At 35.9% G+C, this 24097-nt stretch overlaps 1 protein-coding gene across 2 annotated transcripts; it reads left to right on the top strand.

The window, feature by feature from the left end:
- The first annotated feature begins 5585 nt into the window (after nucleotides 1-5585).
- LOC111789111 (tubby-like F-box protein 8) lies at nucleotides 5586-9641 on the top strand. Of its 2 annotated transcripts, none has more exons than XM_023669755.1 (5): nucleotides 5586-6302; nucleotides 6962-7388; nucleotides 7520-7607; nucleotides 8207-8339; nucleotides 8709-9641. In XM_023669755.1, exons 2-5 carry the CDS (start codon nucleotides 7041-7043, stop codon nucleotides 9418-9420), a joined length of 1281 nt encoding a protein of 426 aa, XP_023525523.1. In that variant the 5' UTR covers nucleotides 5586-6302; nucleotides 6962-7040; the 3' UTR covers nucleotides 9421-9641. The 2 variants fall into 2 exon arrangements, with proteins under 2 accessions (XP_023525523.1, XP_023525524.1); XM_023669756.1 differs by lacking the exon at nucleotides 5586-6302 and adding an exon at nucleotides 6331-6838.
- Nucleotides 9642-24097: the final 14456 nt, after the last annotated feature.

Here is a 24097-nt window from a genome sequence, read left to right on the forward strand (position 1 = left end):
GAAGAAAGGAAAACACAGTCAAGGAAAGATTTGGAAACTTGGAGAAATTTAAAATACATGTGAACAAAATTAAATAGTAAATACAGCTAAAGAAAAAAGGAAGGAAGATTGGAAATTAAAAACTTAAACTAAATATAGGGAGAAAAATAAATATAGAGGGCATGAAAGTACATAATGACTTAAATAAGTTTATCAACTTTTTTATACCATAATAATCATAGAAAATAAGATTTTTAATAAAAACATAATTATAGATATATAATATTTGAAGACTTGTAACAATGGACCAATGTAAATTAGAAAAATAATTTTATTGAATTCAAACTTGAAACTGATGTCATGGGCTCACGTAGGTTGACTTGGATTTCAAATGACAGAATCGAACTTTCATTAAGATAACTTCGGGACATCAACCTAAACTAATCAAGTAAGTGGTCTTACTATCGGCATGTTATATTTGATGTTGACACATACCCCGTAGTTATGTACGTGTCATATATATTGATATATGTGAATTATTTGTGGATTGATATGCTTATGATATGTTGTGTATATGTTATAATATGTGCATTGTATGATAATAATTATGATACGATGTGGATGTTGAGATAGGATACAAGAAGGATGCACAAAACGAAATGTAACGATAGGAGTAAGATACGTTCATGAAACGTTAAAGTTAGGTTACATATTTAAGTGCTATGGATATGAGAGATTGATAAAAAAATACGGTTAGGTTATGGGTAGAAAGGGATAGGTTTGTGATAGATTGATAGAATGATAGCGTGAGGATACGCCTCTGTGAGGATATGACTAAGGTACATTCATGTAACAATATGACTGTAATAGGTATAAGAACGTTAAGGCTATGATAAGTTAGAGAATGATATGATCCCAAAATGTTTACGACATGATATGATTATGATATGTGAATGACGGATATATATATATAGTCATATGATATGAAATATGTTATGGTTGACATGTTTATGATATGATACATTGTGATGCAATATGTTATGGTATGATATGTATATGATGAAATGTTATGTTAAAAGCATAGAACGTTATATTATGTCTCTTAAATTGTGTGTATACAACATGATAGGAATGACATGAAATCACGATAAATGACATAAAATATAATCCCGTTAGAATTATGTATGATATGAGAACTAAAGAATGAGAAACGATATGATATGAATGATGAACAATATCTGAAATGATATGAAAAACGATATGATATGTACAAAATGCTAGTGGGGTTGTATTAAATGATAATGAAAATGGAAAAATGTTGGCACCTCATGCATTATGTGTGTTCATGCATTGGGGGATACCCTTATTTCATCACGAGGGTACGGACATGTATATCAACTAGGCAGGCGAAGTATCATTATGTTTTACATAATTCTGCCGTGACGGTTACTAATTCTAATGGGTATCGATAGAAGGAGAGCTACCAGGGAGGCTCGTCCGATCAGAAATATAACAGCCCAAAAATAAATAAATAAATAAATAAATAAATAAAAATTATTATAAACAAAAAAAAAATATTATTATGTAAAAAAAAAATAATAATAAGAAATTAATAAATAAGTAAATAAAAATAATTATTCCCCGTCTCTCCACTAACTATAGTCACTCTCCCCACTAATTCACTTTCCCCAATAATCTCTCCTCAACACACGTAACAGTTCCTGCAAAAATGAAACAGAAATGAAAAATGTCAGAAAACAGAAATGCCTGCATCAAATTTATAGGAGATGGGATTGCATCCATGGGAGAGAAATTTGAGATTTCTCTATAAATTATATCTCAGATCTCCCTTTCTTTATCTAATTATTTAGTTAAAGATCGTCAGGATCAACAGAAAAAAAAATGGAATCAATTAAATTGGCCAAAATAATTGCTAACCTAATTGAAAGAGGTAACAAACAAAAATAAAATGGAAGGGTTAAATAACCGTATCATAATTTCTTCTCCCCTGCAAAAACAAACACAAAAAAAAGGTTCAGATTTAGTTTTGCTAAAAAGAGATTTTGCAGACGTAAGTAGTTTTTCTTTTATTTTATTTAATGATGTTAGAAGTCATCCTCAAACATAGGGGATAATTAAAAGAAGGGAAATACAGTAAGACAGGGAGGGGATGGAGATTGTGAATATAATTGAAATTATCTCAAAAATGTTAAAGAGTATGAAGAGAATAAATAGAATATCTGGAAATTTTTAATGGGTATTAAATGGTTTGTATGAAAATAATACTATAACAAAGACTCTAACATTCGCACATGAAGTATAACACATGGATCAATATAAATTAGAGAAACAATTTTGTAGAAATTCAAACTCGAAACTGATGTCATGGGTTCACATAGGTTGACTTGGAGTTTAATGGACTTTCATTAAGGATAACGACGGAATCGAACTTTCATTAAGGATATATTCGTGACAACAACTTAAGCTAACTAGGTAAGTGACCTTACTATTGACATGGTTATATTTGATGTTGACACGTGCCCTGTGATTCTGCACGTGTCATATATATTGATATGTGTGAATTGTCTGTGGATCGATATGCTTTCTATATGTTATGTATATGTTATAATATGTGGTTTGTATGATAATAATTATGGTACGATGTGCTCAAGGATATGTTTGAGATAGGATACGAGAAGGATGCACAAAACGAAATGTAACGATAGGAGTAAGATACGTTCATGAAACGTTAAGGTTAGGTTACATACCGGAGTGCTATGGATAGGAGAGATTGATGAAAGAATACTGTTAGGTTATGGGTAGAAAGGGATAGGTTTGTGATAGATTGATAGAACGATAGCGTTAGGGTACGTTCTTGTGACGATATGACTAAGGTACGTTACGTAATGATATGTCTGTGATAGGTATAAGAACGTTAAGGCTATGGTAAGTTAGAGAACGATATGACTATGAAGTGTTTACGTTATGACTTGTTTATGATATGATATATTGTATGCTAGATTATTGTGCTTAAGTACGTAGTTATGTGAACGTGAATGTATACTATGTATGCTTTTAGTCTGATGCAATATGTTTTGCATGTGACGATATGTTATCCTTGAATGATTATGGCATGTTTGTATGAAATATGTGAATGTGAACAACATGAATTGTATGACATGAAACACGGTAAACTGTCTAGAACCATAACCCCGATAGAAATGTATATGAAATGTGAAATGAAAATGAGAATGACATGAAGCTTGGAACGTGACAGGGGGTTATGGTCATTAAAGATAAATGTAGAAATAGGGGGACCTCATGCATTATGTGTGTTCATGCATCTAGGGGGTATCCCCATCCCATCACGAGGGTACGGACGTGTACATCCAATGGTAGGACAACGATCGTTATGCATTGCATAGCGCTGCCGTGACGGTTCTAGTTTTAACGGGTCCCGACATAAGGGGCTCCTAGAGTATGCCTAACCGGATAAGGACAGTGGCCCAGCGGTGTGCGAACTAGCTGGTGAGCCCATACTCGCACATATGGACTGTGTGTAGAGTATATGGTACACGTCCACGATTACCCGTTAGGACACCACCGTAGGGAAAACGAAACGAAAGATAGGTCCCATCATTTCATTGCATGTGATTGTTGCATTTAACCCCAATAGTGAGGTCACTTACCGAGTATTTCTTTAAATACTCAAGTCATGTGCTACTACATTTTTCAGGTTAAGGCAAGGCATCTCTGTACGGCTGACGACGGCATCGCAACTCGAGATCATGTCACATGCATAGGATAGTGGTATTTATTTTCTTAGACTTAGAATGGAATTGGATGTTTTAAACTTAAACGCTTATTCATTTTATTTCGGGTCTTTTGTGATGTTTTCGAAACACGTAAGTCCATGGCTGTGTTTTAAGTTAAAGGTTATGTTTTATGGAATTTAAATGAAGTTTTCCGCATTCAATATTTATGGTACATATACAGTATCAACCTTAAATTAAGTAGAAAATTTTGAATCGTTACAAGAAAAGGGGCCCAGCGGTGTGTGAACTGTCTGGTGAGCTCATACCCACACGTATGGGCTGTGTGTAGAGTATATGGTATACATCCAAGTTGCCCAATTAGAATAGTACCGTAGGAAAAATAAACTGATATGATAGGTCTCATCGTTCCATTCGCATGTTCTTGCATTTAACCCCAATAGTGGGGTCACTTATTGAGTATTTCTTAAAATACTCAAGCCACGTAGTATCTCTATTTCAAGTTAAGGCAAGACATTCCGGTTGACGACGGCATCGCAACTCGAGACCATGACACATGCATAAGGTAATCGTATTATTTTCTTGGACTTAGGCTAAAATATGATGTTTTTTATTTTAATTTTTATTTATTTTATTTAGGTTTTTGTTGTGTCGTTTTTAATAGTGTTTTCAAAACACATAAGTCCATGATAATGTTTTAAGTTAAAGGTTATGTTTTATGAAAGTTTAAATGAAGTATTTCTGCAATCTTGGATGACATTTGATTCACCGGTTGCCCATAAACACAAAATTGTTTAAATAATTAGGCACTATAAGAATCCAAGCAAACAAGATAATTAATCTCACTTTTAATTCTAAATTGAGAGAAAAAAAAATTAGTTAAAGTAACTAAGAATAACTAAGAATTCTAAAATATAATTCGAAATTCACGTCATCTCATAATTTAACTTACACAAAAATCAAATTTATAATTCAACTAATATATTTTAAATCTAAAAATATAATATCTTAAAGGATATTATTTAATATAATTTATGCATTAAATTAGTTTTTTTTTTTTTTTGAAATGGTTTAAAAATTTCTTTTACTTGTAGAACTTGTAATTGGCTTATGTCATATACTATATACAAAACAAATATTATAATCAATGATTTTGATCAATTATTGTTATCTATTATTAGTATTAATATAATTTTCTCAATTAAAAATATATAGGAACGTCTTTTTAATCGATAAGAATAGGTTAAATATCGAAACACCAAAGTAGTATTATTAAAAATATATATTGTCATTATAATTATTATTAGTATTTAAAAAAAAAATAACCTCGTATGCAAAAGAGACACGTGGCAAAATCTAGATGAGGTGTTGCTATCTTGAGCCGTTCCATGCTGATAAAGTGCACCAACAGGACACAATGGGAATCTGCGAATCTCGTAGAAATGTCCCAAAGATATGAGCTGGTAGGGTTGTCGGGTTATTTTTCCGTTTCTTGTAAAGTCAACCTTCATTCAGGGATAATTCAGTAATTTCACTTTGGCTGACGTGTCTTATGTTTCAGTGGGCTATGTCTGGGAGGAGGCAATAAATATAAATAATTAAACCCAGTGGGAGATTTAAATAAAATAATGGAATATGTTTTTTCAGCTGGTGGAATGATATTTCATGTGGGACAAATTAGATTGGTGGATTCAATTTAAAACAATTCTAAATTATTTATTTATTTATTTATTTATTTATAAAATAGAAGAAACATAGGTTTCACCGCCTCATATCAAGAAGAAAGTTTTCTCCGTTCCTATTTATCTTATTTTCTCATTTTTTTTAGTTGAGTTACCAAACTCATCCATACTGTATGGGTGTGGATCCACGAGGAGAACTAGTTAGCTACCTCATGTTTTCTGGAAGGATTAGTTATGAAACAAATTTATGGTACATTATTGTTTTGTATTTTTAAAATATTCAACGAATCATAAGAAACATTCATACTAAAAAAAACGATTTAATACTTGAAAACGAAAGGTACTAAAATTAAAATTCAAACCATTTCTAATGGTAGTTAAGACGTTTGAGATGATGCTCATATTCGCTTTTAAGATTCTAAAAATGCATTCGTTTATACCTAACTGATAATCAAGATTAATTAAAACCGGGATTGAATTTAAGAAAAATAAAATGAATTGATTTCTTCGATCTTCGAAAGTGGAAAGAAGGATTCGTCCATTTAAAATTTGAGTAAAGTAAGGAAGCAAGCAAGCAAGAAGTTTATTTATTTTTAATTTGTTTTTAAATTTTGTGAGAAATTTGTTCACGCGTTGGATTTATATTATACGCCTGCTAAACTCGGGTTCTACATCAGCCACATAGAGCGAACAGAGAGCGAGAGGGAGTTCTTAAGAAGCTTCAAACTGATTCTCTTCATCCCCTTGTTCATCAATCTCATCTTTACCTGTGGATTTATTAGTTTTAGGTTTCTGGGTTTTTAAAATCATCTTCAGATTCCTCTATTTTCGTCATTTTCAGGCTTGGATTTGGCTCACACTTCAATCGGTACGTTTTCAGCTTCTATAATCCTTTTGGGGTTCTTTTAAGTTTGTTTTCTTTGCTCTGTTGTGGTTCTTTTTGTGTCTATTTATTCAAGCTCTCTAATGGGGTTTCTTAGCTGCTGGTTCTATTGTCTAGGGTTTGTTTCTAAATCCACAATGGATATCATTTGCTTTTAGTTTCTATGTTTAAGAAACCCTCTTGGTGAGGAAATGGATCTTTCACTTGTGTTACCAATTGGGTCTGTTCTTTGTTCTGTTTTCTTTCTAGGGTTATCATTTAGGCGTTGTTTTTTAATCTCTTCATCATATGATTCTTAATTTTGTAAGTCATGTTCTGTTGCTTCAATGATTTTTAGCTGTTTCTGAAATTCAATCCAGACTAGAAGTTAGATCCATTCTTGTACTTTCATAAAGTAAAAACACTTTTGCACAATCTGTTCAGCTTAAAATCTGAAAAACTGGATGCAAGCATCTGGAAATTTGGCTCATACCAGGTTTAAAATCCATCAGTTTGGTTGTTCCATAGAATCTGATGCTCAGGTTGGTTAGCATCTTAGCAGAGATTTCATGATCTATGCTTGGTCCAGCATCTATTTTTCATTTCTTTTTGTTGTTTTTTGAGCATAATGATTGACATTTGAATTCTGTCTTTTTGATATGCAGTTGATGGTGTAGATCGTGGTACGAATTATCTTGTAACTGGCATTTAGGTGTTAATCAGGGTTTTGTGTTTCTTTGAGTGATGTCATTTCGTAGTATAGTCCGTGATGTTAGAGAGGGGTTTGGAAGTTTATCGAGGCGTAGTTTTGAGTTCAGACTGCCTGGTCACAATAGAGGTAAATCTCATGGATCAGTCCATGATCTGCTCGATCAACCTCTGGTAATTCAGACTAGTCGATGGGCTAGCCTTCCACCTGAGCTATTGCGGGATGTTGTCATGAGATTGGAGGAGAGTGAGAGCGTGTGGCCTGCTCGCAGGAATGTTGTTGCTTGTGCTGCTGTTTGTAGGTCATGGAGGGATATGTGCAAAGAGATCGTAAAAACTCCTGAGTTCTCGGGGAAAATTACGTTCCCTGTCTCCTTAAAGCAGGTACAAAAGCAACAAAATGTTGTAATTCCTAATTAATTTCCACCCATATGTTGAATTTAAAAGAACATTTAAGTATACATTTTGTGAAGACCGAAGAGTAAGCTAATTTCTTCATTCGTTTATCTTTGCAGCCCGGGACTCGCGATGGAACGATGCAATGCTTCATTAAGAGGGATAAATCTAATTTGACTTACCACCTTTACCTTTGCCTTAGTACTGGTAAGCTCTTCTTCATTAAGAGGGATATCGATTCTTTTAAGCTAAATTTGATCATTAGAATCAAATCGTTGAGATACTTGAGGGGGTGGATTGAGGGGTCCCACATCGACTGGAGAAGGGAACGAGTACCAACGAGGACGCTGGGTCTGAATGGGGGGTGGATTGTGAGATCGGTTGGGGAGGAGAACGAAGCATTCTTTATAAGGGTGTGGAAACCTCTCCCTATCATACGCGTTTTAAAAACTTTGAGGGAAAAACAAAAAATGATAACATCTGCTAGTGGTGAATTGTGGGCTGTTACTGTATATGTGCGAGTGGCTCATTTATTTAAGTCATCGTACCATCTACATTCACTTTATTGTTTTGTTTTTACATTGTAAATGAATCGCTTTGACCTTTTATGCATCAATCGCCCGGTTTCTAAAATGGGTTAAGTACAAGTAATCTTAATGTAGTATTGGTTTGGTTTTGAAATGTGAATCTTTTTCGTTGTATTATTGTTCGTTGTTACGTACCAGCTTCTGGGTATTCGACTCTGAATATGTATAAATATACGTATGTAGGCACGGATATGTTTCTAAATAATGATACTCTTGCAGCTTTACTTGTTGATAATGGGAAGTTTCTTCTTTCTGCGAAAAGAACAAGGAGAGCGACTTGCACCGAGTACGTGATTTCCATGGATGCGGATAATATATCAAGATCGAGCAACACCTACATTGGAAAACTAAGGTAGGATTGTTTATCTTCATCCTAAGTTCCTTATTTCTTGAAGATACCGTTAATCGCAACACGCCTTTCCTAAAGTAATTTAAGCTATATGCCATGCTGAATGCTTATCAGTTTATACTTCATATGGATCGTGTTCAAATCGAGAAGTCGAGTACATTGAAATTTAGAAGAAATTTAATTTGAGATAGGAACTTGTGGTTCTAATATTGAACGTCGTAAGCCTGTAGCCATTTGCCACGTGGTTTTTAGTTTTCGACTACTAAAATTGTTCATAAAAAAGTACAAGAAGCACATGTTTTTTAGATTTCGTCGAGTTATTCTGATTCAGTTCTTGAAGCGTTTTCTTGTGGTCTGTTCTCTTCATTTCAGGTCGAATTTTCTAGGGACCAAATTTATTATCTATGATACACAGCCTCCATACAACAATGCCCAGATTTCCCCACCAGGCCATAGTCGTAGATTCTACTCGAAAAAAGTTTCTCCGAAGATCCCATCCGGTAGCTATAATATTGCTCAAATCTCCTATGAGCTGAACGTTCTTGGCACTCGAGGCCCCCGAAAGATGCACTGCACAATGCACTCCATCCCCGTCTCATGTCTTGAGCCCGGTGGCACTGTTCCTGGCCAGCCCCAAGTTGTCACTCGACTCCTTGGTGATTCGTTTCGAAGTATATCGTTTTCGAAGTCTGCATTAAATTCTACAGAGTTCAGTAGTTCCCGCTTCTCTGATATCGTTGGTTTACGGGATGAAGATGAAGCGGGGAAGGAGAGGCCATTGATTCTTAGGAATAAGCCACCACGGTGGCACGAGCAGTTGCAGTGTTGGTGCCTTAATTTCAGAGGACGAGTAACCGTTGCCTCTGTCAAAAACTTCCAACTGATCGCTGCAACAGAGCCTTCTTCTTCTACAGCTACAAACCAACACGCTCAATCTTCCCAGTCCGACCACGACAAGATCATTCTTCAATTCGGGAAGGTCGGGAAGGACATGTTTACAATGGATTACCGATATCCATTGTCAGCATTTCAAGCTTTCGCTATCTGTTTGAGTAGCTTTGACACCAAGTTGGCTTGTGAATAAGTAGAATCAACTGACCCATATCATGCTTTCTTTCTTCTTCCAAATAGAATGTGTTTGGTTCTGTAAAAATCGTCTGTCTCAAAAAGTTTGTAGAACAATGTGTGCACCCCAAAGAACTGACTTTCTCCCCTGCCCCCCCGACCCCGCTTTAATTCCTATTGCTTAGTTTGTTGTTCGGTATCGAATGTTGGGAATGTGAATATAGTTCCACGTCAACTAAAGCTCGAAATGGATAATATCATAGGTTGGGAATAGAACGGAGTTTAAAAGTGTTATTAAAGCTGTTCATCTATGACTGAACCAAGCAATAATTGAAGGCTCCTTGTATCAAAACTATACAAGATTGAGTAGAGAATCAAGCATCTCGATATTATCTTTAAATAAATAAGCCTGTGAAAGAGAGCGTCTGTGAAAGAGAGCGTCTGAGTCGAGTAGCGTTAAAACTATATAAGATTGAGTAGAGAATCAAGCAACTTCTAAGCATTATATTTTGTGAATAAGATGTGTTTTTTAGTATCTTTTCATTGATTACTTCAACTTGCATGTTTTTCATCATGTTAAGAATGAGAAGCTCTGATACCATGTTAAGAATGAGAAATAGACGTGAGATCGAAAAGTGCGAGAAACATAGGTGGGATCATTTGACTTAGATTCCTTCTCTTCATTGATTACTTCAACTTGCACGTTTTTCATCATGTTAAGAATGAAAAGCTCTGATACATGTTAAGAATGAGAACTAGAAGTGAGATCGAAAAATGCGAGAAACATAGATAGGATCAAAAGTCCAATATTCATTAATGTTCACAACGTTTAAATAGGATACAAGCTAAATAAATCCAATAAATAAGATAAAATATTATACTAACCAAATCTGAATTAAAGATAATTGATTCTATCTCAAACTTAAGCTTTTTCCCGTCCTCAAGTAAAATAGAGCGAAGTCACTCAATGAAGCAACAATTGTATTCAAATGATTCGAGCGGGCAAAATACACTTGATTTTTTGAAGTTTTTACTTTGATCGTTCACAGTTCATCCCATCCAACTAACAAAATTGAAAACAAAGGTTGGCAAGGCTTGATCGGAGCAGGTTTTTCCAGCCTAAGTCTAGAAAGATAAAAGGAGAAATTATGACACTTTTAGACGTCTCAATGGCGGTGGATCATCCCTCTATAAATTGTGAACCAGGGGTAACTATTAGGAGTAAGCAAGCATAATTGAACCTTCAATCGATGTTCCATTTTTAGATTCCTACTCTCGGGTTTCTTTAAATTCGAGAGCAATTGTCCACTATTTCCCTTCAAACTTGTTCCTACAGTTTCCATGAAGGAATCAAGAGTTGAAAAAGCCTCAAACCCATTCTCCCAATTCAGATCGTCATTGAAGAAGTTCAAAGAAAGCTTGAAATTCCAATATGAGCCAACACACAAATTCGTCGAGTAAAACTTATCCTATTCGATTTTTGCACTATCAAGGAGTATTTACATAGAAGACCACCAAGGCTACACAAGTCCCGAGAGTGCCCAATTGAAGAAAGTCAGTTTGGGGTTCAAATTGGGGGTAAGTATCGAATTCCCATCTACGGTCCATTTTTCTTCAGATTGAGCGTTTCTTTAGCTTAAGATGATTGAGATGATTATCTTTGATGAAGAAATTGAGAGCCAAAACGTCGTAGATAAAGCTGCCCAAGAAAGTTGAATTCTGCACTTTTGGGTGAGTTGCAGAATTGATGACATTTTGTCAAAATTAAGACCACACGCTCAAAGACGCTCCTCTAAACAAATTCTTTTAATGTGAGGGAAGAATAAGGAAGAAATTCTATGAAGAAATCGGGCCCTAAAACCTCTAGAAACAGCTATCCAATAAGATTTTTCTAGATTGAACTCCAATGAGGAAAACAATCTCCGACGAACTTTGGAGGTGAATAACTTAAACTACAATTCACTAGAAGGTATGAAATCAATCCCTAGCTTTTCCCTGTAACATCATCTTTATGTTTCATAAAGAAATCGAGGGAAGAAATGTCGTGATGGCATCTTTATGTTTTAGGTGATGGCGATGTTGGTTGCAGTCGTCTTCTTCCTTCTAGAGGAAGCAAACAATGACGTGGTCGATTCAATTGAACTGACCGACCATGTCAACCTAAAACTCGAACATCCCTTGATTTTTCTTAATTTTAACCCTCTTCCATAACGGTTCTAATGAAAAATTTATGATTCTAGATACTAGACACTCTAAGAATTCTTTCAAAGAAAACTTGAAGTAATTCGGATATCAGAAGCTCAAGAATGGAAGTCTCGAACGTTAACGACGAGGTAAGTAGCCACCTTGAACTTTTATTAAGAAATACTTGTATGAATCAGTTATATGAATTAAGCAAATATGAAAGAAAAACACCAAGAAACAAACATAAAATAATATATGGCATAACAAGTCAACATGATATTTCGTAATATAGTATATCTCATAATGACAACATAAAATAACATAATGAATTCCATAACATGACAAACTCACATCACATCAATAACATAATAAGCCGACATTAAACAATCACATGACACAACATATGTAGGGACCATAGTGGTCTGCTAACCTCAAATACCCCTAAGAATATCAAAATCGACTCCGAGACGATAAAAAAGGGTAGGAAAGGGTTTCGAGACTACAAATTGAGCCGTCTAAGTCGAGGAAAATAGGTTAGAGCCACAAATTTGAGTTGTTGAGCCAAGGGAAATAGACTGGAGCCGCAAACCCGAGGCTGAGCCACACTCGATGAAGCTGCGTAAGGGCTCCGGATAGGATAGGTGCACAAGGCGGCTGGAAGCTGGTCGAGGTGCAGATTCAAGTCGAGTAGGATATGGGTTGGTTGGATCGGGTTTTTGGGTCAGTACGTGTATGTGCCAGGTTGGATATGGGCTAAGTGGATCGCGTGTCTGGGGCAAGTGGGCTGAACTGAGCTACACGCAGTCACTGGGTTGCACTTGAGGAGTGGGCTGAGTCTGTAGCACACGTGGGCTAGGCCTCGGCTGAAAGGTTGGGCCTATGCTTCAATTTTTTAATTTTAGGTCCGGTTCCGAACCAACTGTTCAGCAACTTTTTGGTTGGTCGGTTGGACGTGCGGAAATGGGTTCTCCCAACTCAGGTTCTTTGTGTTCATGTAGATCGAGTTCTTTGAATAGGAATTTGAGATCTCTAACGACGTTTTTGTAGTTGAGATTTGGGGACGGTGAAGAATAGTTGTGAGCGGGGAGCCGAAGATATTCTACATTTACGACATCACCTCTTTGTAGACTCGTGTTTCTAAAATTTATTTCAAGCGTCTCTAGCACACACATTCTGTGTCTTTGTGCAATTAAATGAATATTAATCCACCATTCAATTTCCGTACAATAAGTAAATTTTGACCCTTCATTTATCACTGTTAAATTTAATAACTTACCTCCATACAAATTTTATTTATGATCTACACTTAATTTCCTCAATTTTTCATTCTACACTACAAATTTATTTCTGTACCACTCTTAACTCAACTACATTTATAACATCTTATTTTCTTTTCAAATTTTTAAATTTATTAATTTTTTTTTTTAATAAAAATGTGTCGTTCAAATCCCATCAGCTTGGTTATATACGTAAAAAGATACTATCAAGTAAAACCACGAAAGTTTATGCTCAAAGGGTACAATATCATACAATAGTATTAGAGTCATGCCCTTATTTTAAATCAAACTTGTCAATATAATCCTCAAGTGTATAGTCATAATAACTCAGATGTTATGAGTCTCGAAGGGGTAGGATCATAGTGAAAATCTATGGTAGAGCTCTATTGGACTAGTAATGTGTTCTAAAGAAGTGGGGTCGTCTAGATAGTACTAGACAGATTCACATATGACAATGTGTTTTTGTTCGAAGGGAGGATTGTGGAGTCCCACGTTAAGAAAAACGTCAGAAAGGGTAAATAATTTTTTTTTTTTAAAAAAAAAATGAAATGGGTAGGTGAAAGTAGATAAAAAGGAAGGCATGAATAAGGGTGAGATTTGAATTAAGAGTACACAAATTTGGTGGAAGTGAGGTCAAGAAGTGAATAGTTTGGCATTGAAAGAATTGAAGACAAAGTAGTACTTCAAATTTAGTGGTTCCCAAACTTTTAAACACTGTTTTTATTCAATTCTCTTCAACAACATTAACATCCCATCTACATCTTGCCTACCTAACATTAACGTCCATCGTTACAATTGCAAAATCTATCTACGTCATACCTACGTCAAAAAACGTCGTGTCAGAAAATCTAAATAAGTGTAAAGAAAAGCGTTTTACAATTGATATATAGTTCCGCGGAAAGTGTCTATCAATAAACACGTTCTTTTAAGTTTTGAATTATTATGATTAGAGTAGGGCTAAATTAGGTGTAGTAGGCTTGGTTAAATTGTCAAACAGAGAAGTAAGTGGATGTGGAGATTCTAAACTAGGGTTTAAAATTGAGCATGCCACGAGTTTTACTAATGCACTAACCATACGAACGAAATGGGTTTAAAATTGAGCATGCCACGAGTTTTACTAATGCACTAACCATATGAACGAAATAACATTATAATTCAAAATTTAGGAATGTATTTTTTTAGAAACGTCTTCGGTGGAATGAAATTGTATGTTTAATAAATAACACGTAACTTGTAACCTCTAATTCTATGTTATTAAATTATTATGATAGTTGTATGAATTATATGATATATGTGCTTCCATGTATGTTCGAGTATGACTAATATGCTGACATGTTTATGTTTATGTCTTGCGAGATGTCATGATGAACAATGTACTATAAGCATTTTGAAACACTACGAATATGCATGTATGACTTGTAAGAAATTTAATTCATGAAGTATTATGAACGTCATTTCATTGAACCATAATTAGATCTCATATATACATATTGATGTTCATATTGTAACGATTTGAGTTAAAAAGAAAATTCAAATCTTGTTAGAAAATCGTGAGATTTTCGGCCAGGCGATATTCTCGCCAGTAACCAACCACCCACAACCTTTCGTAACCTCATCTCACGCCCCTCATTCACACATTCATTCATGCCTTCATTCGCAACCCACACATATGGATTAATATGCCCAGATATGGATATGCCCTAAGCACGTGATATGGATTAATATTTGTGAGATTTAACGTCAAAGTATAGTGCTCGATACAACTACTGAGTAATTACTAACATCGGCCAAAGCCAACCAAGTAAGTGATCTTACGATTGGAGTTAGATAATTGTATGATGTTTGATGGTGCATGCTTCATGGCCCTTGCATGCACCATATTATTTTATGCTATACTTGTATGTTCTCTGTATTGACATATGATGTTATGAAATGTTATGTATGTGATGTTATGTTTTGTCGTATAAAGTTATGTGATAGATTATGTGACGACGGTCATATATATGATGCATATATGAAGTATGTCATGGATGAAAGGAGAAAGGGAATAATGTTAATGTTATGTTATGAATGAAAATCATGTGGACCTCATGCATGTATGTATGTCATGTGTATCAGAATACTTTTTTGTTATGCTATGTTAATATGGCCGTGTACCTTCGATATTTATATTCGCCATGATATCATGCAAGCCTTTTGTTAAGAATATTTAGTACTAAATTATAGTTTACCATATATATCATATTTGATATTTTATTATAGCCAAATATCTCCTTACTATGGGTAGCTTCCCATTTATTACTATTTTCATATCCTTGTAATTTATTTAATTATAAATAGAGAACTTTCATACATCATTTAGGTGTGATGTATTAAGCAAACATTCTCACCTTTTCTTTTTCGTGGCGTCCGATTGTTAAGCGTTGTGTCTGACCAAGTTAGGGCCAAGGGGCACGTATACGAGCTCGCCCGTGGGTCCATGTATGGAGAAGTACCGCACATCCAACCTTGTACAGAACTAGAAAGAGCCTAAGATCATATTAAATACTTCAAGTCATGTGCTATTCTCATATATTCATAACTTTATTTTAAAAGTATTTAATATGATTTTCCACATAAGTATTTTTACTAATTGGTAAAAAAAATTAGGGCATTATACATATGATCACCGATTATTTTTCCAATATATTATTATAAATATGTACACTCACGATACTATTCATTTTCCTTTCTTTTTTATCCGTTTTCGATAGTACGAACGTTGTACACTAAAAAAAAAAAACCATATATCATTGGGCACTCATAAAAATAATATTTTTTTAACGTTTGTAATCGACAAAAATGAAAGCAATTATTGATGGTAAAAATCGAACAACAGTCTGTTCCTCTTTTCCCTTTTTCCTCCCTTATTTATTTATTATTTATCATTATTCAGGTAGTAGCTGGATGAATCTCATCTACGGTAAAAATTAAGAAAAAGAAAGATGGTTCTCTCTCTTTCTCTCACCAATATGGTAAAAAAAAAAAAAAAAAAAAAAAAAAAAAAAAAAAAAGTAAATAAAATAAATAAATGAGTGCANTAACAAGTTCATATTTTTGGAGGAATACATGAAAAAGAAAACCCAAAAAGAACAAATTGGATAAGGGAAGAAGGTGAGAATGTTGTCGGAGAGAGAGAAAAAAAAACAGGTTTTTGACAGATTTGCGAGGGAGCACACCGGTTGGGTATTGTTGGAAGTGTTGTATGTCTTCATGGAGGGTTGTGTATGAAGATGCTCCACACTCCGATGCTTCCAATACGATGATGGTACCCTTTCAATGGCATGGACACATCTTTTGTCTCTGCCTCTCTGATCGAGTTGTGTGCTTGTGGTGTCTATATATATATATATATATATATAAAGGCGTGGAAATTAATTCTGGTTGGCATCATGGGTGGTGCACTTAAATAACTACACTGTCTTTGGTTAAATAAATAAATGAATAAAAGAGGTGAGAGGTTAAAAGGTTAAAGGTGTGGATCTCTTTTCCCATGGCTTCATATCCTCTAGGTTATAGGCTTCATCTCCTTTTTATTTCTAACTTAATATTATAAAATGATGTAAAATTCACGAGAATAAATGTAACTATACACTATCACAAGTAGTAAGTAGGAAGTAAATTATTGATTCTCTACTCCGAACTTATTTTTTTTTTTTTTTTTTACTTTTGTTGTTCGAAATTGATTGAATTTTTTGTATTATTCAAATGGGTACTGATGATTTTAAACTAATTAAAAAAAAATTATGTAGAGTGTTACTGCTCTCAAATACCAGAGAGCAACAAGAAAATGCTAAAGACATACATGACTTATATTAGTGTGATCGAACCATTTGCTTTTGGTTTCCATTTTTTTTTTCTTTTTATGCGGGATGATCCATGTACGTTAATTTGATACAACAAACACCTCTATACATCAATTACTTTCATGCACCCTATGTATCCCTTTCATATACAGGTATGCATCACTTTCATATATATTAGGTTTACACGTATAACTTTCATGTACTTGGTGTTGAGATTTATGTTCTGAAGTTTCGTAATTTATTATTTAATAATAATTTTTATTATTTTATTTGTGATTTAATATTATACCTTGTTTGAAAATTCAAGATTATTAGTGAAACCTTGTGGTTGACATATTAGAGGACCGTAATAATCTAAATGAGTTATAGTATATAGATAAGGTTGAGTATCTTGTCTTAAACACTATTGATACGACCTACTTTATAATTGTTACAAATGATTTGATCTAAATTCTTTTATGTGGAAACATGTGAGTGCAATGAGCTTGTATAAGATTGAGCCATGAAATATTTTATCTCTCTTTATAAATCTAGTAATTGAGAAGATTAATATTTCACCAGATGACTATATATAGTCCGAACTTAATCGTAATTGAGTTATAAACTCTTACCTACCCGAACTTGTGCGTTTGATTTGCATGGATGAGAATGTCTTAGACAGTGACTCAAAAGCAAATAAAAGAAAAGATAAATAAAGAAAAAGATATGGAAAACTAATAAAATTGAAATTGAAATAAAGATAACAAAACAACACTACAATTAAATACAAAATGCTATCAAATTACAAGGATGAACTGACACTTGTGAATAACCCTTCCGTTACCGCACAATCCTCGAACGCTCCTCTACCTCGATCGACGGTCTGTGAACAATTGAAAAAATAAAAGAGAAAACGGTGAGTATAAAAATATTTAGTAAGCAACCTACTTGTAGGCTTTCCTTACATTCGTATCCTAGTAGGTATCCACGAGCTTTACTCTGGGATCTAGGAAATTCGAATCTAGTCTCTATTGCTATCGAAGTATCTCGGTGCCTTGAAATTCTAAGCGATACTTTAGTTACTCACATACCCACTTTGGCTTCAGAGGAAGTGGTTCATCCTTTTTGGCGTCATACGTCTTATGGACAAAAAATCTCATATTTGGGATAATCTACTTTTCTCTTCTTAGACTTGGTAGCTTATTACGCTCACGTAGTGAATATTAGGCGTCTTGGATTGAGGTACTACTTCATAAAACTACTAATGGGACGATATGATGATTGCTAGCCTAATTGTCATCCATGGAAGGGCTAACTGACAAACACTTCCGCAGAACCATAAACTCACCTTGAGAGGTATGACCCTATGTGCTGGCCAGTTACTGAGTCAACCTATATAGTACTATGCCCCAACTCAGGGCGCGTTTACTGTCGCAACATTTCCACAAGGTAGGGCCACTAGTCGCGGGCCACTAGTCGCCTTGGCAGACTACTCTAACCGGTCTAGGCCTAGCTCAATAGTACTAGTAAACTTATGAGCTAGCTGTAGCACCGTTAAACTGATGACACCATGCATACTACTAACAACTTGAAGAACTACCTTTCTTATTTTTGGATTTTGTGGATGTCTAGTAGATTCTTAGAGACATCTAGGCTGTTTAAAACTCGTATCTTATTTCTAGGACATCTAAGACCAACTCCTCGAGCTAATCCATCCTTTGAGTACACACAGATCTGCTCACAATCCTAAGGTGAAGTGTTTACTAGAAACCTATTGACTTGAGTCAACATGTAAACCGCTATAGCTGTAGTACCCTAAACTTAGCTTAGTTTATGGTGCATGCTTTACTAGGGAGAGTATCTCATCGATTACCATGAGCATGATATGCATATTCTAAAAGTCATCTTGGTCGTATATAGGAGCTGAAGAGGCCAATAGGATTTCTAAGGCAGTTAGGTGGCTTATCGATGACTTTTGGCTCTAGGGTACTTTGTTTTGACTCTTCGAGTCTTTCTTAGTCTGAAAGCACTAGGGTCTAGACCCACTGACTGCTGCTCACAATCCTAAGGTGCTCAATATGTTAGAGGCTTCCTGACCTAAGTCATCGTCTAGCCAACCTAACTCTAGCGCCCTAGTTCTAGCCTTGTGCAGATAACTTCACTTTATAGGAAAAACACACAATCAACAACTCGGAGCTAAACATACTATATAATGCAAACATACAAGCTCAACGAGAAGATAATATTCATCAACTGCCCGAAGTACAAATCAAAATAATCCATTCTTCTTTCTACCACAACTGAAAACAATTAAAATAGTATACATCACAAATCTCATCATAGGGGAAGTTTGGTAATTTTTTACTTCTTACATAGTTTACTTTATCTCTAGGGGCGTAATAGTAATTTTCTTAACTATACATAAAATACATACTCATCTAATAATTACCTTTTCAAGTCCTAAAAATGTACTTTCTAACAATCTAAGGAATGCTTGAATGCTAGCACATCCTAGCGATCCCTACAAATATTACTTGCCTAAAGTTTATGTGATTATTTACTTGGATGACACGTGCTTTCCCAAGCTAGCTCTTATGACTGTTAGGAGTCCCAAAATTTCTGAAGTTTTTTTGGTAGGTCACGCCTCATGGGCCTTGAGCGCAAGCTGGATAAGGGGACACACGCGGCTTCACGTGTAGGTACAATATGCGTTGCCAAAGGAAAATTAACTCTCCAAACACGACACGTGTCAAATGTTGATAGGTTGCTTCCAACACATGTTCTCCAGATCGAGCCCTAGCAACAATGGCTTCCTACGGTTTCTTTTTTTATTTATTATTCTTTACAAATGGTATCAGAGCCAGACACCGGACTATGTGCCAGCGAGGAGGCTGTTCCCAGAAGGAGGGTAGACACGAGATGGTGTGGCAGTAAGGATGCTGGGCCCCGAAGGGGGGTGGATTTGGTGGTGGTCCCACATTGATTGGAGAAAGAAACGAGTGCTAGCAAGGATGCTGGGCCCTGAAGGGGGTGGATTGTGATATCCCTCATTGGTTGGGGAGGAGAACGAAATACCTTTTATAAGGGTGTGGAAACCTTTCTCTAGCAGACGCGTTTTAAAGTCTTGAGGGGAAGCCGGATAGGAAAAGCCCAAACAGGATAATATCTGCTAGCGGTGGGCTTGGGCCGTTATAACTTAGTCGTGTGAAAATCGTAAATTAGATGTATATCGAGCTTCGAGTCACGTTTGTGAGAACACATTTTAGAAAATGTGAGTGAGAAATGAGTTAGAAATAATTTGTAAGGAAGCAATATTATAGGCTAAAAACTAATAAGCAACAACCATAACTTTAATAGCATATAACTCGAGTAGAAAGAACTAACGACTAGTCACATCCTCCAAATATATTTTGGGGCCTTTTAGTCCTAGCAGGTATAGACATGATTGTGATGAATAAACACACACCCCTGTATTGACACGAAAAAAATAGTAACAACCTAACTATATATGAAAGCAAGGTCCAATCTTGATTTCAATTCTATAAAACAAATGTTTTAAAACTAACTTTTAAGAACTAGATGTTAAAATATCATCCCTAACCTAATAGAGTCTAACTCAATTAATTGTATGAGTCAATTGTCTACGTATTTAAGAATAAAAAAAAGAATTGGGTATTTGAGGAACAAAAATATCCGTATCTTAGGAATAAATATTTAAATATTTTAGGAATAAATGTGGTGTAAGTTGTTTAGCCTTTGCTGTAAATACCACACCACCCTATTAAGTTTTTAATCTCAACAATACAGAGTATCTTGTAATCTCTTCTCGATTGATTTTAATAAAAGTGTGAGTGTTTCTAACAAAAGAGTTGTGTTCAAGAACTTGGTATCAGAGCAATGTTGGTATAAATTTTTAAGTCTCTTAAAATTCTTAGTACAATGTGTGGTTGCATCTATGTCTGATCTTCTATATCAGAAACAATATCTTGAGATTATTAGTGAGTTTCTTTGTGTCGTGAGTAGTGCATAACTCTGCAAGTTTTGTATTGAAAAAGTTTGTTTGGTATTGTGTCGTGAGTAGTGCATGCTCTAGGTTTTAGATTTTGTAGACTAGCCTACGATGTAGACTTGGCACGTTCCATGGTCCCAACGTCGATGTCCTGTCACCGTCAGGTACGCCTTGCACAAGATAAGAAAAGAGAAACGTTTTCGAACTCGCATGCATTATTATGTTAATATTACAGAAAGTGGTGTGATATTTCACGTACTTATTTAAGAGTATGATGTGATGTGTTGCATGGTTTGTGATTTTGTTTGCAGTATGATGTGAACTTAGTATATGTGATGTATAGCATAAGTTCATAAGTAATGAGCCGGACTTAAGAGATGCTATCTTGGTTTGTAGAACCATGCTAGCTAGATCACGCGAAAGAGTAAGACGAGGAAGGGGACGACCTCCTATTAGAGGTAGAGGACGAGGTGAGGCTAAAGAGAGCCCACCTTGAGAAGGATCAGAGACAGAGTTTGAATTAGAACCCTTATTGCATGTATGGTCGGCAAGCACCCCTGCAAGGTAGACCTAGTAACTAAGGATAGAGTAAAGAATGGCCAAGTAATAGCAGCTGACCAAACTCTAAGCGTAGACCTAATAGTAGTAAAGATGACCGACTTCAACGTAATACTAGGCATGGATTGACTAGCTTCATACCGTGCTAGTATAGACTGTCGCAAAAAAAAAAAAAAAAAAAAAAAAAAAAAAAAAAAAAAAAAAAAAAAAAAAANAAAAAAAAAAAAAGGTTAGTCCAACAAATTTAATGGCACAAGTACTGGGACTACCCGAAAGGTAGTCATGATGATGAAACCAAAGAGGTTAGTCCAACAAGGCAGTTGGACAATATTAACATGTGTAGTAAACGTAATAGGACAAGAAAAGACCCTAGAAAATGTGCCAACAGTAAACGAGTTCTTGAATGTATTTTCGGACGACCTACTTGGAATACCCCTTTCCTGAGCGGTTGACGTCGTCATCGAACTCGAGCCAGGAACTAGGCCTATTTCCAAAGAACCCTATTGTATGGCGCCAACATAGTTGAAGGAACTCAAGGCACGGTTACAAGACTTACTAGATAAAGGGTTCATTCAACCTAGCGTATCCCCATGGGGTGTGCCAGTGTTGTTTGATTAAGAAGAATGAGGGATCGATGCGTCTGTGCATCGGTTACAGAGAGCTAAACAAGAGATCCATAAAGAACAAATACTTTTTTCCTAGACTAAAAGACTTATTCGATCAACTAAGAGAGGCAACGATATTTTCTAAGATAGATATGTGGTCAGGTTACCATTAAATAAAGAGTAAAGAAAAAGACGTACCAAAGACTGCATTTAGGACAAGGTACGATCACTACGAGTTCGTAATGATGTCATTTGGCCTCACCAATGCCCCAACTGTGTTAATGCAGTTAATGAACCGAGTGTTTAAGGATTGTCTAGATACTTTTGTGATCGTGCTCATTGATGACATCCTAGTGTACTCAAACACAGACATGGAACACCCGAAGCACCTCTGAAAAGTCCTAGCCACCCTCCCTAAGAGAGAACAAGTTGTACGCTAAGTTCTCAAAGTGCGAATTTTGGTTACGACATGTCTCTTTCCTGAAACACGTGGTGTCAAAAGATAGAGTATCCATAGATCCTAGTAAGGTTAAAGCGATCACAAAGTGGGAACGTCCAACTACGGTAACATCAGTACGGAGTTTCTTGGGACTAACGGGATATTATCGAAGGTTCATGCAAGACTTCGCTAGGATAGCCTCGCCTTTGACACAGTTAACGAGAAAAGGGGTACCATTTATATGGAATGATGTTTGTGAGGCAAGCTTCTAGAACTTAAAAGAGAGATCGGTAACCGCCCCAGTACTCACAATACCCGAGAGCTCAGAAGGGTATGTAATATATAGTGACGCATCCAAGAAGGGACTAGGATGTGTGTTAATGCAACACGGTAAAGTTTTTGCATACGCGTCCCGTCAACTAAAAGAATACGAAAAGAATTACCCTACCCACGACCTGGAGTTGGCCGCTGGAGTGTTCGCGCTGAAAATATGGCAACATTACATGTACGGAGAGAACTCAAATTTTTACCGACCATAAGAGTTTAAAATATTTCTTCACCCAGAATGAGTTAAATATGAGGCAGAGAAGGTGACTAGAATTGGTGAAGGACTACGATGTAGATATCCAGTACCACCCTGAAAAAGAAAACGTGGTCGCAGACGCTTTGAGTAAAAAAATGGCCCACTCAGCGGCCCTCATTACAAAGGAAGTAAGGGTACAAAGAGAATTCGAGCGAGCCAACATAGTTGTAGTGACCGAGAGAGTCATAGCACAGCTGGCCAGACTCACAGTGCAACCTACGGTTAGGCAGAGAATTATTACCTCCCAATGAGAGAATCCTAACTTACAGAAAATCCTAGGCCAACTAGACGAAAGTCCGTTAGACGGATTCTTGAAGTCCTTAGATGAAGAACTATTATATCATGGACGCCTATGTATCCTGGCAATAAAGGAGTTAAGGAAAGAGATACTGACGGAAGCTCACAACTTGCCATTTTCCATGCATCCAGGAGGTACTAAGATGTACCAAGATTTAAAACAACATTTCTAGTTGAAGAGCATAAAGAGGGATGTGGTCGGGTTTGTGAGCAAGTGCTTAGTTTGCCAACAAGTGAAAGCTCCTAAACAAAAGACAACAGGGATGTTACAGCCCCTAAGTATACCAGAGTGGAAGTGGGAGAAAATAGCAATGGACTTCTTAGTAGTATTACCCAAAACGCTTAAAGGCTATACAATGATCTGGGTAATTGTCAATAGGTTGACCAAGTCGGTACACTTCTTACCAGGGATAGCCACATATACAGTTGATAACGGGGCGCAACTGTCTGTGAAAGAAATAGTAAGACTACATGGAGTTCGAGTGTCTATAGTGTCGATCGAGATCCACGCTTTATGTCAGCGTTTTGACGCGGACTTCAAAAAGCGTTGGGTACTTAGCTCAATTTTGCACCTTCTTCCACCCCAAAACAGATGGACAATTGGAGTCGCCTAAACGAAATCTTAGAGGACACGCTACGCACTTGCATAATAGGCTTTAAGGAAAGTTGCGTTTTCAAGCCACTATTGGAATGACACCATTCGAGGTCCTGTATGGAAAACGGTGCAGGTCCCCACTATGTTGGGACGAAGTAGGTGAGAGAGAGCTAGTAGGACCCGGGCTGGTCTGAGTCACCAATGAAGCTATCCAAAAAAATCCGAGTGAGGATGCGTCCCGCTCAAAGTAGACAGAAAAATTACTCTGATGTAAGGCCTAAAAGCTTAGAGTTTGAGATTGGCACCCATGGAAGATGTCATGAGG

Source organism: Cucurbita pepo, chromosome LG02 (assembly GCF_002806865.2).
Source record: "Cucurbita pepo subsp. pepo cultivar mu-cu-16 chromosome LG02, ASM280686v2, whole genome shotgun sequence".
Lineage (NCBI taxonomy): Eukaryota > Viridiplantae > Streptophyta > Magnoliopsida > Cucurbitales > Cucurbitaceae > Cucurbita > Cucurbita pepo.